This window comes from Erithacus rubecula (assembly GCF_903797595.1).
Source record: "Erithacus rubecula genome assembly, chromosome: 2".
NCBI classification, from domain to species: Eukaryota; Metazoa; Chordata; class Aves; order Passeriformes; family Muscicapidae; genus Erithacus; species Erithacus rubecula.
Window position 1 is genome coordinate 61,125,251 of NC_136685.1, and position 14,048 is coordinate 61,139,298.

A 14,048-nucleotide genomic window follows, 5' to 3' on the forward strand; every position below is an offset into this window, starting at 1 on the left:
TTAACTACTTAACAAACTACTTTCACTACTAAGGGTGTGCATCCAATTATCCAATAATGAAAACCTGTATTTTTTCTTGCTTCCACCCTGATGGGGCATTACCATCATTAACTCATTAACCATGAGTTAAAATTACTGTATGCAAGCATTCAGCACCCTCCCCAGAAAAGCATCCCTTATCCTGCTCTAGCTGCATTCCTGCAGTCTAACTCCTTCCATTGCAGAGAATCTGGCTAAGATTTTCCCACCTGTAGAAAGAAGTGGGTTTAAGCAAAGCACTCAGGATCTTGAGCTCACCTTCCAAAAAAATTGTTAAATATGGAAACAAAAAGCATTTTTAACACCTCTGGGGATTTGAACTTTTATGATGTTTAGGTTGTGTGAATTTCTGCATCCCCAAATTAAATATTGGAATTTTCACTTTTCTTTGAAGATGAAAGACATGACTCTTGCCCAGACACGTGACTCCCAAGATCTGGGATGTGGGAAGAAACAGTGCAAATATGATTCACCCTGGATTTTGCAGAATTTGGCAGCACTGTGAAAGGCACTGGGGGAATGGTGCACATGGATGCTGCTTCCCCCCACACCCTGCATGCAGAACAGCTCTGTGCTTGCTCTGTGCTATCTTGCCTTCCTTGGCTTGGTTTCCCACTTGCACTATCCTGGGAAGCTGCGTAAGGAGAGGGAGGGATATTGGAGAGAATGTTTGATGAAGTGAAAGATATTTTCCCATGTGTCGGTTTGTGGCTCTGACTAACAGTGTCCATGAGTGGAGAAGAAAGCAGTCATTATGGAGAAGCTGTGGGATGGGGAGGGAAGGTAGGAGGAGGCCAGCCTCTCTGCAAGGAGACAGCACACCCAGTTTTACAGGCAGAACCTGTAGGACAACTGCAGATGAACCTCTGGTGAAGACATGCAAAGGCAGCAGCCCTCTCTAAGCCTCAAACCAGCTGGTAGTGCCTAAAGGATGAGTGTCTGCCCAGTGGAGCTGCTGCTGAGGGCAGGGAGGGTATTTTAAAATGCATCTTGAGCTGTTTTTCCGAGAAGGGGCGTGTGCATGTTCTGTGCTTCAGTTGAGGAGTGAGCTTGTGTGTGCACCTCAGCTGCAAGACAGGGACATCTCTCTTCCATCAGGGCTGGAATACCAGGGATGCCTGTCCTGCCCTCACTCATGTGACTGTCTTGTCTTGATTTTTTTCTCTCTGTGCTTACCACTCTAGCACAGAAATGTATTTTTGCCCTATCTTGTATTGGCTTTCTGCAATATGGTCTGAAGCTGAAAGGTTCCATGAAAAATCAAAAGTGTTGAAAGCCAAGTAGCAGGCAACAGCATTGTCAAGGAAGCCTGGAGTTAGAAAATTTTTAAGTTTCTCTGGAATTAAGGTGGAAATACTCTTCCACTTAATTTCAACGGGTGAACAAATTGTGATGTTTATAGTTGGCTGACAATGTAGAAATAACTCACAAACCAAAAGAAAAGTTTACTTCAGAAGGCAGCTCTCAAATTATTTACCTTGGCTTCATCCTTCTCTGAACTGGGGAGAACATAATAATGTTTCCCTCTCTTGATCTCTGTCTTGGCTGGTTGCTGAGATGCTTTTGGATATAATTCTTAGTATAGGAGGGAACTTCCAACATAGCAAAACTGATTGCCAAACCTAAAAAAAAAAAAAAGAAAGTCTGCACCCAGTAATGACATTCTGGAGGTCCCTGATACCATATTCCTTTTCTGCCATCTCAATAAATTCTCCACACGTTTTTATGAAGTCTTTTGAGTCTATTTTGGTGGTATAATTCACATGAATGTTTTGAGTGCTCTCTTTGCTCAACCCTGACCTCACTCCTATGGAGATTTTTTTTTATTTTTTCCTGTGCTGAAAACTGCCAAAGACTTCAGCTATCATTTTCCCACACACAGTGGAAATAAAGCACTTTAAAAAAAACCCCAACCAACCCACACCCAAGAAACACCACTCCGAAGAGATTTTCCCGCAAAAGAATAGTTCTGTTTCAAAATTAAAGTGGTTTTTAGGTTTGTTTTTTTTGTTTTTTGTTTGTTTTTTTTTTAACTCTGAAGTACAAGCTGAATAGATATCCAGGGAAATACTATGCTTGGACCTTCCTTTCCTTATCAGTACCCTGAATTTGTTCACCAGAGAACTGGAGAGTTTGCAGAACTCCTGGACAGTTGTAGCCTTGGTGCTACAGCAGCTTAACCTGCTGCACCCTGCTGTAGGAGGAGTTCCTGCTCTTTCAGTGCCCATGTCCACCCTTCTCCTTCAGGTTCCAGTGTCCTGGGTTGTGCTGACACAGCTGGTTTGGGGCTATGAGCTGGCTGGCTGCAGTGATTTAGATTCAGAAATCCCAGCATTTCAGGGGGTTGCTGTCACAGTGTTGGGGGCAGTGCCTGGAGCAGCTGTGCTTGCACAGGATAAGCCCAGCTGAGGTGCCCCCAGAGGGCTGGGAAGGACAGGAGCTTGCTCTCCTGGTTTTACTTGAGAGCAAGAGGAAAGGTGCTTTGTAATGCCCTCACCTCAGGGCAGATCCCATTGACCACCCTACCTGCAGGAGGGTGGTCTGCAAGACCTCTCCTGGTGAATGTTGTAAGGGGGGTTTTTTGAGATGCTCACAGTGACCCCTAGAGCACCCAGAATTTGGGAGCCATAAAGGAGCTGCATTGTTATTTAGTTTCTTTATTAAGTGTCTAAAAAGTGGCACACTTTTTCTTTTATCTATCAAGACAAACCTCATAGGATACTAAGCTGGCAATCAAACTGGATATTAAGATGTCTTTTAAGCATTGCTGAAGAATGCTGACAGGTACCAAATATTTTAGCCAGTATGTGATATTATTTATTTATTCATTCCCTTCCTGAGTGATGTTCAGAGCTGTCAATCTGTTGCATTTACTGGCCCTAAACTAAGCAAAATGACTCAGGATCCTGTAACCAGAGCAGCCCTTCAGAAATTAAGGTCAGTTGGGTGCAGCTCTGTAACAACAGCCTGTGGAAACAGCCTCAGACCAAGGCATCTTTTGTTAACCAGAGGAATATTAACTACACTGGGAGTTCCTGAAAGTGGGTGGTTTCTACTGCCAAGCTCAGCAACGCTTTGTCATAATGAAAAAACAATACTGTCTGCAAGTAGGGATTGAAAGCGTCTCCTCACATCTGTTTGTCTAAGCTTGGGAAAAGGTGCCATTGGATGAGAGTAGCAAATCCTGCTGTGACTGTGCTTGTGCTTGAAGGGAAAGCCTTAAATGCCAGCAAATAACCAGGCATCTTTCATGAAGCTAGTTTTAATTTATTTTTAGACTTGATTAATAGTTACTGCAATATTTGCCTTGCACATTTTTAAATGGAATGCTTTTTAAAAAAAACTTGTTTAATATGTGATCCCTTCTGTGTAATTGTGCTCTCATACAATGTCTTTGGTGAGAATGAACTAGCAGAGTTTTACCCAGAATTGTTTGGAAGATACCAGTGTGGAAAGCAGAGATGACTCACAGTGCCTTGGAGGAAGAAGAGCTAGCAGTTAACCACAGAGCATGGCATTATCTCTATGCCAAAGCTGGCTAGGAGAGCCAGCATATTTTCCACTTCACTGTGTGGGGGGAAAAAGTACTCCAGAGAAATATTGGCTGTCTAAGCAATCTTGATAATCTTGTCAACTTGATGAATTTAGAACAGCTGTAACTTGGGAGGCATGTGAATCAAAAGAAGGTTGTAGCTCCCATCTAGAAACCATTGTTATTTTTATTTGATGAATAAATACCTATGAAGCACTCTCATTTTTGGTGGATTCCCCTGGGTGAATAAACTTGGTTGCACAACAAGAATGTGGTATGTAATGGGTAGAGCACATGATTAGATAATATGTATTTCTGCATAAATTTATTTTGTATCTAATCCCATGTGTCTGTATTCTTATTTCTTTAGGAATATCTACACGGCATCTCTTTCTACTACAGGCAATTTGCCAGATGCCTGTAAATAAGGAATGTCTACTGCAAGTGAAATAATAAGTATCTCTTACTTCTCAGTGTAATTTGTTTGCCATTTGCATTTAGTGATATACTGTTCTTGTTGGGGAAGGTGGCTTGACTTTACAGGCAGAATTTCTTTAAAAACACGGCAGTTAAATCTTCATTTTGATTTCATTACAATAAAAATCTATCTTTTACTGTACAGAGTTGAATATATTCTTTTGGGGGAGGTTTTTAGTTTAAATTAATTTGACATATCCTGTTATGTCTAGTGGCCTTTACTTACACAGAAAATACAGTAAGAAAAGGGTTGGCTTCCATTTTGGGTCCTTCTTTTTCTCACCAATCACCTTCTTAAAGATGTAAAGACATATTATTGCTGTGGTGCTGTGCTGCCCTGGCATCTGAGCATATTCCCCTGCAGATCTAATGTTCCACTTCTTTTTGTGTAAGTGTGGAAGCTTAGGTATCCAGCTCTAGCCATGTTCCTTGTTTCTGCCAAGGATAAGGTGAAAGACCTCATGATGTACTGGATTTAGCATGTGGGCTTCCAGTTGTGCCAAAAGGAAACAAAAAACAAAAAAACACCACAATGGCATAGATGAGAGCAATATTTTAGCATTGGCCATAGGAAAAGTCCAGCTGAAGCATACAGCAGGAGTGATACTTGGTTTCCAAGCAGCTGAAAATGAAGGCATTGAAGAACTGGGTGATGAGTACCTTAGAGTTGCTTTTAGGCTGGCAGAGTAATCCAAACAGATTGTCTTGTGGGCAGGCAAAAGCACTAGGTGAAGACTAAGGCTGTAATTTAGTCCACTGGTTAATAGTGAAATGTCTGGATGATTTCATTTAACAATTATTATCAAGGTGTGAATCTTTTTGGCCCTGATGAAACCACCTGAAATAGTGATTGGTGGTTGGCATTGGCTGTGAGAAGGCAGTGAGTCTACTTTCTAAACTCTCCTTCTTGGGAGAACTGGGTTTGGGGTGTTGCTATTGTGGGAGACATCCACTGGGCTCTCAACAGATTAGTATCTGATGAACAAACGTTTTTTACACCTGTAATTTCAATAGTATGTGACTTCTCTTTCACTTTCTACCCCTCCCACCCTGTATTCCAGTGAGTGCCAGAGGATGAGCTTTCTTTAGATACATAAACAAGATGATGTGGTGCAAATTACGGAAGACTGCAAAGCCTTGATTTAGTTTCTCTGTGCCGTGATTTAAGAATTGATACTCTTGGGTTTTTAACTGTGACTAAGCAACTGTTTTGTTGAGGCTGATTATTTCACATGCCAGTGGTTGAGAGGTAGCATCAGATTATTCCTGCTGCTAGCATGAATGTCCTTATTTATCCCTTCTCTTCTGCTGAGGATAACTTGGATTTTAATTTTACCTCTTTTTCTCACCTTGTTTTTGCAATTTTACCTCTGGTTCTCACCTTATTTTTGCAGCTGATGAATGTGAACACTTCCTGTGTCTCAAATATTTAATTTAGGGGGGGAGCACAGCTCTGCAGGATCGACCCTGCACACTATTCTTCTATATTCTTAGGTTTTTTCCACCTAGAAACTTCTGTTGGTAGGGGAAAATATTTAAGTGTTTCAGATTGAAAAAAACAATAAAAATCAAAGTTTATCTCAGACCTGTATATGGCAGAAGGGAAAATTGCAGGGAGGGAGAAAAAAATTCTTGTTGGTTATGGTGCTCCTGCTGAATATGTGGATGTGTACATATGGAGTGAGCACATGCACAGGCACTTCATACAGAGAGAGCACATAAATAGGCCATATGTTCATTATTTTAGAATTTTCTTTTGCATTTTCATCAAGATTTTAACAGAGCAATTTTAACTGGAAATAAATATGACTATGTAGGACAGTAAGACACAAATTCAGTGTTTTGCTCCTCACCCTCTGTGTGTCAGCAACATTCCTTGTGCTCATTCTCCGCCTAGAAATGAGTTTCTTTTAACCTAGGGCCTGTTGTCAGGAAGAGAGGAGATTGCAGCATTCTTCCAGGCGTGGTGGGGCTGAGTCTCATTTACAAATTTTGTCCAGAGTTGCAACACACGTCTCTGTACTTACCATGTGCCAGGTTTAGCTGGCGTGTAAACACAGCAATAAACTGAAAAAAAAACTGAGAAAACTGCAGTCCTATACCTGTGCACACACATGCAAATATGAGCCCTTTGTCTGTCTTCTGAAGCTCTGTATTTATGCATGGTTTACAAAAACAACACATGCTTAGATTGGTTCCTAGAAGAGGCTTACATACAGTTTCAGTAAGGTAAATAATTTTGCTGATTTGGCTGTGAAGTTATTTTGAAATGTCTTTTACAGATATGGGACTCAAGACAAAAAGATGTGCACAAACAGCATTTGTATCTATAGGAAGAAATGCTTTCCTGTGGTTTATATATCAAGCAGCGAAACCTGTTTATATGGCCTGTTTATATGAGTTGTGTTTTCAGAATGATCAGGTCTGCCTAAGAGTCTCACAGGGTCTAAAGTTCCTTTTTTAGCATTTTATTACTGTCAATACTTAGTAAGGTTTATTAAATTGTATATTTTGTAATTCAAAGGGTATGTAAATACAAACAGGAAAAAAGTGAAGAAAATGAAGAATAAGGATTTCTGAGATGCTGATGGTTCTTCCCTGCTTTTTCTTTAGCTGCTGCCTCCTTTCGTCTTCTTTGTGGTTCTCTTATCTACAAAAACATTTAGATTAGTGTGCTAATTAGTTTATATTAACCAGCAGAGGGCTTCCACCTCAAAGCAAACAGCCTTATCCCTTCTGCAGTTTCCCTGGTATCCTCTTAATCAGAGAAGTGGGGAAAAGACATTTATTTAGTTGTCTTAGGGTACTTCCCTGCTGACAGGACGATCTTCAATTACATGTTAACTAACTTTTTTATACAGTTTGTTTTTAACTGACTTCCAGTTACTTTCAATACAGCCATCAGCATTTCCACGAAAAACTTGGATGATTCTGTAGAAGTTTCTTGTGCTTCAGCAAAGTCTCCTAATTTCTAAATTTCTAATGTAACTGGTGTGTTGCAATGTTTTTGAGCAGTCAGGTATTAAAAGTGTTTTAAGCCCCTTCTTAGAATGAGCGCAGCATAAAATAAAAGTAAAGTAGTAGGAGAGACTAAACTGATCTTACAATTTAGATTAAAGCAATGCAAGTTGAGTTGATACACTCATTTTCATTGTGGTGTTCCAGAGCAAAGAGGAGTGAGTACCTGTGGATACAGGATACCACACAAGCACCCAGCTTTCCTGGGAGGTGGGAGTCCCCTGTGAGACACGGGGTGGTTTCGTTCAGAGCATCCTTCGTGCCAGCTGTGCCAGTGGTTTGGAGTGGGTGGATGCTGCTGGAGCAAGGCTCAGTGCAGGGTGGCAGAGGGGTGCTGAGCTGTTAAGTGCTGCTGGAGAACCTCTCCAGTTTCTCTCCCAGACCCTGTAAGTGACTTCCCGTGTTGATCAGAACTGCTGTTGATAACTTCTGGTGATTCAGCAAACAGATGAGTGCCTGGAGGGAAAAAACCCACAATCTTCAGACAGAAAACTTACTCTGTCTGCAAAAGTTCTATACTTAGGTAGTTAATCTTCCCAGTCTATCAACACTTGGGATGTGTTGGCTAACACTTGTGAGCAGTGTGTTTTTCCAGTTTTTCCCTGGCCAAAGCCTCAGTTGTGGAAAGGAGGTGACCCTATGGTCAGGGGATTCTAAAAAACATTCTCTGTTATGAAAGCAAGAGCCCCACAGCCTAGGAGAACGTGTGTAGGAGCCGAGGCGGTGACTACAGTTAGTGGGAGCTGTTAGCAGAGCTGTCTTAATTAGTGAGTTGTCATGCCCGAATGAAAAACCACTAAAATTGTTAATTACGTTTCAAACAGAGATAATAACAGCTTTCTACGGGCAAACTGCGGAAAGATAAGTCACTGCCGTGTGTCACCGTAACTGTCTCTGCTGAGGTCGTTTCCCGGCTGGATCCCGGCTGGATCCCGGCTGGATCCCTGCTGCCACCTGCCGGCTTCCCGGCCGCTCCCGCTCCCGTCCTGGCTGCGCTGCTGCTCGGGAGGGCTGCCCGTGACTCCCCAAACTCGGGCACCAAAGCCATGTTCTCGTCCCCTTTCCTAGTGCGACAGCATCAAACCTCTGCAGGAAGAGCTCGTCCGTGCGTAGGCAAGGCTGAAACTTAGCGCAGTTCAAGCCCTTTCCTCCTGCACCCCTCGGAATACCATAGGATCATTTCACTTGGAAAGGAGCTCTAAGATCACCGAGTTCAACTGCTAGCCCAGCACTGCCACGTCCACCACTGAGCCGTGTTCCCCAGGTGTCACATCTACAGGTCTTTTAAATGCCTTAAGATAATCAGTCACAATCTTACCTGGCAAAGCTCAGGACTTGAAACTGCTCCTGCCATCAGTAATTGCCCTACTCCTTGCAAATTTGCCAGCACATTTTCTATGAAATTTGAGGTTTGCATCAGTTCTGGAATTATACTGATCAAGAGAGCCAAAAGCTTGTACACAGTTGAAGCAGGTGGGTGTCTCTCTGTGTAGTTAACTTGTCTGGTTTTTTGGCATCAAAGAATTTTAGAGAAAAACAGTATCCTTTTTTTTTTTTTTTTTTTTCTGGGCAATCCTGGCATTGGTTCTGCCCCTCTTACAAAAATCTTTTTGGCTAACAACCAGCTTGTATTGCTGGTGTTCCTTGCTCAATTTCTCTCTCTCTCTCAGTTAGAGCCATCATTATCCCTACATACAGCTGCTGCTGAGGGGAGAACCAGCTCCAGGTTAGCCTAGCACTTTATAGAAACTGTACCCCTGTTTTTACAGAATTTCCCTATCAAAGCAAGTGCAGCTCTTGAATCAGAAAACATTGCCCTGGTGTAGTGAATCCTTCTGGGATAGAGAAACTGAAAGGAAGAAGAGAGACTGGTGGCAGGTGCATCATACAGACCTGTCCAAAAGCTGGTTTATCCTCTATAGGATAAAATAGTTGTCTGCAGTCTGATTTTTTTTTCCCCTTGTGGACCTAATAAAGTTGAAAATGCAGATGGGCTGCTTGGGTAAAAAACAGAAAGGAAGTTTTTCTTTGTAATTAGGGCATTCAAAGGCTCTGTAAGGGTTGTGATAGAAACAACTAATAGGCATTGCTTTTGTGTGAGACAGGGCCTACTTAAGTAGGTCACAAGGCTGGTAGCCAGGAGACCTACTTTCTTTTCTTAGCTTTGCTGCTTATCCTTTCTGTGATTTTGGGCAAGTAACTTCATTTTTGTTCCTTTATTTCTTTACTATTTTTTTCCCCTCGCAGGTCCATTCACACTGGGAGGGAAGGAGTTTCTCACTTATGTGCCCTGCACATAAAAAGGGACACAACCTTAATTGGAAGTTTGAGACCCTCTTACACCAAAATGCTCTCTATGGCTGCTTTGCTGTAAATAATCATGCAGGAATATGGATTACTTTGTGGGTTTGCTATGCCAGCATTTCATAGGGTACCTTTAAAAGAACATGCATGCTTTAAATAAAGACCTCTGATATAAGTCAGGTTGATAAGGTTTTAAAACTGACTGAAATTCTCACACATCTGCCTGGAGATGATGAGTGCACTGGGGAGGTGACCACACATAGCTGATCTGGTGGTGTTTGGGCAGTTTCTGGGATTCTTTCTCAGGGCTGCAGCAAGAGCTTTGCCAGGATAGGATGAGACTGCAGGGAAGGTGTTTTCAGTGAGCTTTTGCCAGTGCTTAATCCAAATGGCTTTATTACTGGCTGATGATGAGTTGTTACCACCTGAAGGAAAACACCCAGGAAGCCTGAGAGAGGGGTGTCCTCTCAGCTGCTGGAGCATGAGCCATCCCAGCAAGCTGTGATTGTGAATCACCCATGTCACTGTCTCCTTGAGTCATGAGAAATGATAGACCAGGAAACAAAGGAATTAAATTAACATGTGGACTGTGCCAAAAACCAAAACCGGAGCATGTCTGTGGTGTTTTGGGGTTTTTGCCTTTCTGCTTTTTTGATTTCTTACACTGACCCAAAACCTTTTCGGTGAAACTCTTTTTGGCTGTTCTTTTTTTCTGGCATTGGGAGAACACAGTGGCTGTGAACCATGAACGTGTGTTCACTTAACAACTTCTAGAGAATTCTTAGACCAGGCTGTGATACCTGGCAAAAATCCTGATGGTATGTGTGACTATGTTTATTCATCTCGTTCACCTCTAAAAATGAATAAATAAGGTCAGGGGATGGAACTGGTTTAGCTTTCTACTTCAAGCCCTGTGTTTCTTCTTCTGTGATTCCTTTGTTTTTTACTGAGATGGATATGTATTAAAAAAGTAGAAATAATGCCTTAATCCTTACATACATAACCTGGAAAATATGAAGCCTACGTACTTGTCTTAATAAGGGAGAAAACAGATTGGAAAATTAGTACAAGTGTACCCTGTTTCTTCTATATGGCTTTGTAGAGTGTTTTACATAATTAAATTTAAGCCTCGTGTTTCAGGTTCTAAAATTTTCAACCCTGTGACCTTGTATTTGGCTAGGGATTAAAGAATGGCTCAACTTGCAACAGTTACTCAATACATATTGTTTTTCAAATGGCAATTGCTGTTTTCTCTGGATCTTGGGAAATTTATTTTTGACACACATGTATAAGGATATATGCTGATACTAAGCTTGTCACGTAGAAATAAGAAGCATTCTGCATTGGTGACAGTGTTGAATTGTATAGCAATGAATATTTTCCTGCAATGAAATCGAATGGTAGCAAACTGAGCAAAGCATTGCACTCCTCTGTTTACTGTAACAATGGAAATGTTATGGTCAGTCACGGTCATGGTCATGCCCTTGCATCACCAAGTTGTGACTCAGCACCGTGTTAAAAAGGCAGAGGTACAGACAGGTCAGGAAAATTCCTGAAATTAAATTGCTGCCTAGACTCTGGGCAGCCCTCTGGGATTTACCCTGGCATTTTGGGTTAACCTGAAAGGGTTTCCTTCATGTTGGTTCCTCTGATCTTCTGATTCTAAGTAGTACAGTGGAGAGGAGATGACTCTGATTCTGCAGTCCCTACCAGGGTTTTTATACATCTGGCTCTGTATAATTTAGCCAGTAATAGCTGTGGTAGTTTACAGTTCTCTGTACTTCTCAGTACTGGCAATTCCAAATGTTAGCTCTTTCTCAAAAGTTGACTTTAAGCATGGTCTTTGATTCTTTAATTTTTATATTCAATCCTGCCTATTTGTACTCCAGCTGCTCCAAAATGGAAATTGGGTCTCTAGGGATATCTCACTCCACATTCTCAAGTCTTCTTGTAAGCAAAAGGAAGAAAAACAAAGGAAACTTCCCAACCCTACCCAGGTCTCTTGTCTCATCAGGGATGGGGAGTGGTGCTTGTTAACAAAGATAAAGCCCCCAGACTAGAAGGAGCTGATGACACAGTGAGAAAAGTGAGTGTGCTAGCTCTCACTCACACTCACTTGGCACACACTCAGCGTGCAGCCCCTCCCTCCACAGCCCCGCTACAGCACCACTGACTTGGGGAAGTGGTGGGAGACCTGTGTATGTACATATGCATTACCTCGTTGGAGTGAGGTCAGTTTAAAAGCGGCCTATTAAATTATTTACAGAAGACAGTTGGCCAACCCATTGTGCTGTGTTAGGGGGAGCCAAAGGTCACTCTGGTGTGCCTGGTTGATTCATAGGGTAATCTGATACAGTACTTAGCTTTTTGCCTCCCAGTCAGTGGGTTAAACCTTATCCTCTTATTATGAGTCAGAGAGCCATAAGTTTCAGAAAAAGCCAGAGCCTTTGTTTTTAATGGTTTTGAAGAGGCTGTGCAGCAGAATCCAGAGGGCTGCGGTAGCATCTGCCAAGGGGTTGGGGTGTGTTCTGCAATAGTGTAAATCTGAGCGGCAGCTTGGGAGCTGGAACACTGCATCCTTGTTTTCTTATGATCCTTGTCCTTTTGATAACATCATCTGCAGCCGTTAGGATGTTAAGACATTAATGTTTGCTCTTCAGATAAAGGGTATATTTTTGTGTTCTTTTTCTCCATCCTCCACTCCCCAATCCCTCGCTACCATCATCTCCTTGAGGATTCACCGAGCTGATCTTACTGGCTATCTCCCACGTTCAAGTCTATTTTTTTTTTGCTGCAAGATAGAAACTGCTGGGGTTTTTTTGTCAACTTTTATCTTGGTGACCAATCCCAGCAAACCCCATGGGTATTGGGGTGCCCTGGTATAACGAACTCCTGTCTGCTTTAAAATGCTCCCTTTGCCTCTGCATCTTGCAGGCTTATTCCCTTCTGGGAGCAGCACCGGTACTGGCATGCAGGGCAAGCCCTGCAGCTTTCAGTAGTGCCTGACTTTGAAAAACTTTCATACTGTGGAGTGCTCTTCCTAGTTGCTAGTTCAAAGAGAAGGCAGCAGAATGTAACAGCTGGGAGTGAAACCTGTTTTATGAGCTGTAGTGACCCCCGTGAGAGCCTGATCACTAAATATCTGCTCAGATTTTGTTTATTTCTGTGCACTTTCATTTCGTTTCTTTTCAAATGCACCACCAGTTACGGGGGCACTAATGTTTTCAGCACACTGCTCAGGATGCTTTTGATGTGGAAAAGCTCCCGGATTTTATTTTCCCCCTCTCCAAGTCCACAGAGGTGCGCAAGTGCTTTCCTATTTTTGCTCGCAGAGTTCAGAAGTTTTGTGCTGCCATTGAGCTGGCTGAGGAAAGGAGGAGTTTTGCTTTTAGGAGAGCGAGCCTATCATATTTCACTCTAATCCTAAGCGATAGCCACGCAGTCGGTTTTATTGTTAGAAGAGCCTTCCTGGAGCTCCTCCACCAGGCTTTTCTCTAAGGGAGAGCAGGGAAGCCGGAATGTGGCGGCAGAAGTGTTGTGGCTTCATTGTCCCTCGTGAGCTGTGCCATGCCAGAGCATGATTCCTGCCCGCTCTTCCCTCCTCCTGGGCTGTTTGTGATGAGCCAGCAGAGAGGGCTGGAGTGCCTGCACGCTCCTGGGCAGCGATGCCAGGGACAAGAGTGGAGCTACAGCTTTTGCTGTTGAGTGGAGAATGGGGAAAACACTTGCCTCAGTGTTATCCTCTGCTCAGCCCTTACATGCTCCGCTGAGCTGCTGCAAGGTGCCACTTTCTGCTGCTTTTCTCCCCTTTGTTTTCTTTGGCAGCTCCCTAAGTGCTGTAGCAAAACAGCTTCAGGGGAGCTGCGCTGGCACGGCCACCTACCTCCATACTGGTGCTGGTTTAAAGGCAGCGAGAAGAAACCTGGACTGAAGTCGGATTGAGTTTGTTCAGCCTCCCGCGAAAACCGCTGGGAAAGGGGACAGGAGCAATTTCACAGAGGTCTCTTTGGAACCGACGCCAGTGGCTGGCTTGAAAGAAAATGAAAAAGGAGTGTGTTTCGAGATCTTTCAAACTCAAACAAAACCCAGGCTCCCTCTCGCGTGCTGTCAGCTGGATAAATTTCTCGTCCTTGTCGAGGCAGACAAAGAGATTGTTTCGCAGCGATGGGGAGCTCTCCTCCATGTGCGTGCAGCAGGTAGACGAGGATGACGAGAACTGGACCTACCGGAGCCGGCAGAGGAAAGGTGACCTGCTTTCTCTTTAACCCTTGCCATTGCTGCTGAAGTGTCAGCCCTGCTCCACATGCTCTGCCCAGCTGCTCGGCTCCCACCGGGGGCCAGGAGCCGCAGGTGGGGGAGGAGGAGGAAGGCAGCGCAAAAGCCGAGGTGCAGCACTGCCTCGCCAAGTTTTTTGGGGGGTTAAAACTGTGAAAGTTTATAGTAATTAACAGGAAAAATCTTTAATTTCCCATCTGGGTACTGATTGTGTGGGATATAGGTAAGTTTTGTTTATGCTTCTTGTAACCAGAGTCTTTGGGCAGGTGCTGGAAGAACCTCTCTTCAAAATTGGAGCCAAGAGCCATTTAAGACTCCATTCTGAATGACTGGGTGGCTTTTCTTGGATGACTGCCTCATAGCCCTGCTGGGAAAAATTTAAGTGTATTTTATTTTATGAGGG

The 14,048-nt window shown here is 43.1% G+C and overlaps 1 protein-coding gene across 7 annotated transcripts in view; it reads left to right on the top strand.

The window, feature by feature from the left end:
- NHSL1 (NHS like 1) overlaps positions 1-14,048 on the top strand; it is a 176,407-nt gene that overhangs the window by 62,286 nt on the left and 100,073 nt on the right. For 2 of the 7 annotated variants that reach the window (XM_079299185.1, XM_079299186.1), the window contains exon 1: positions 12,782-13,615. The exons of the other annotated variants lie outside the window; for them this stretch is intronic. In XM_079299185.1, the coding sequence (XP_079155311.1) occupies positions 13,411-13,615 (205 nt within the window). In that variant the 5' untranslated portion in view covers positions 12,782-13,410. Of the gene's footprint in view, positions 1-12,781; positions 13,616-14,048 lie in introns of those variants that run through there. 7 annotated transcript variants of the gene reach the window in all.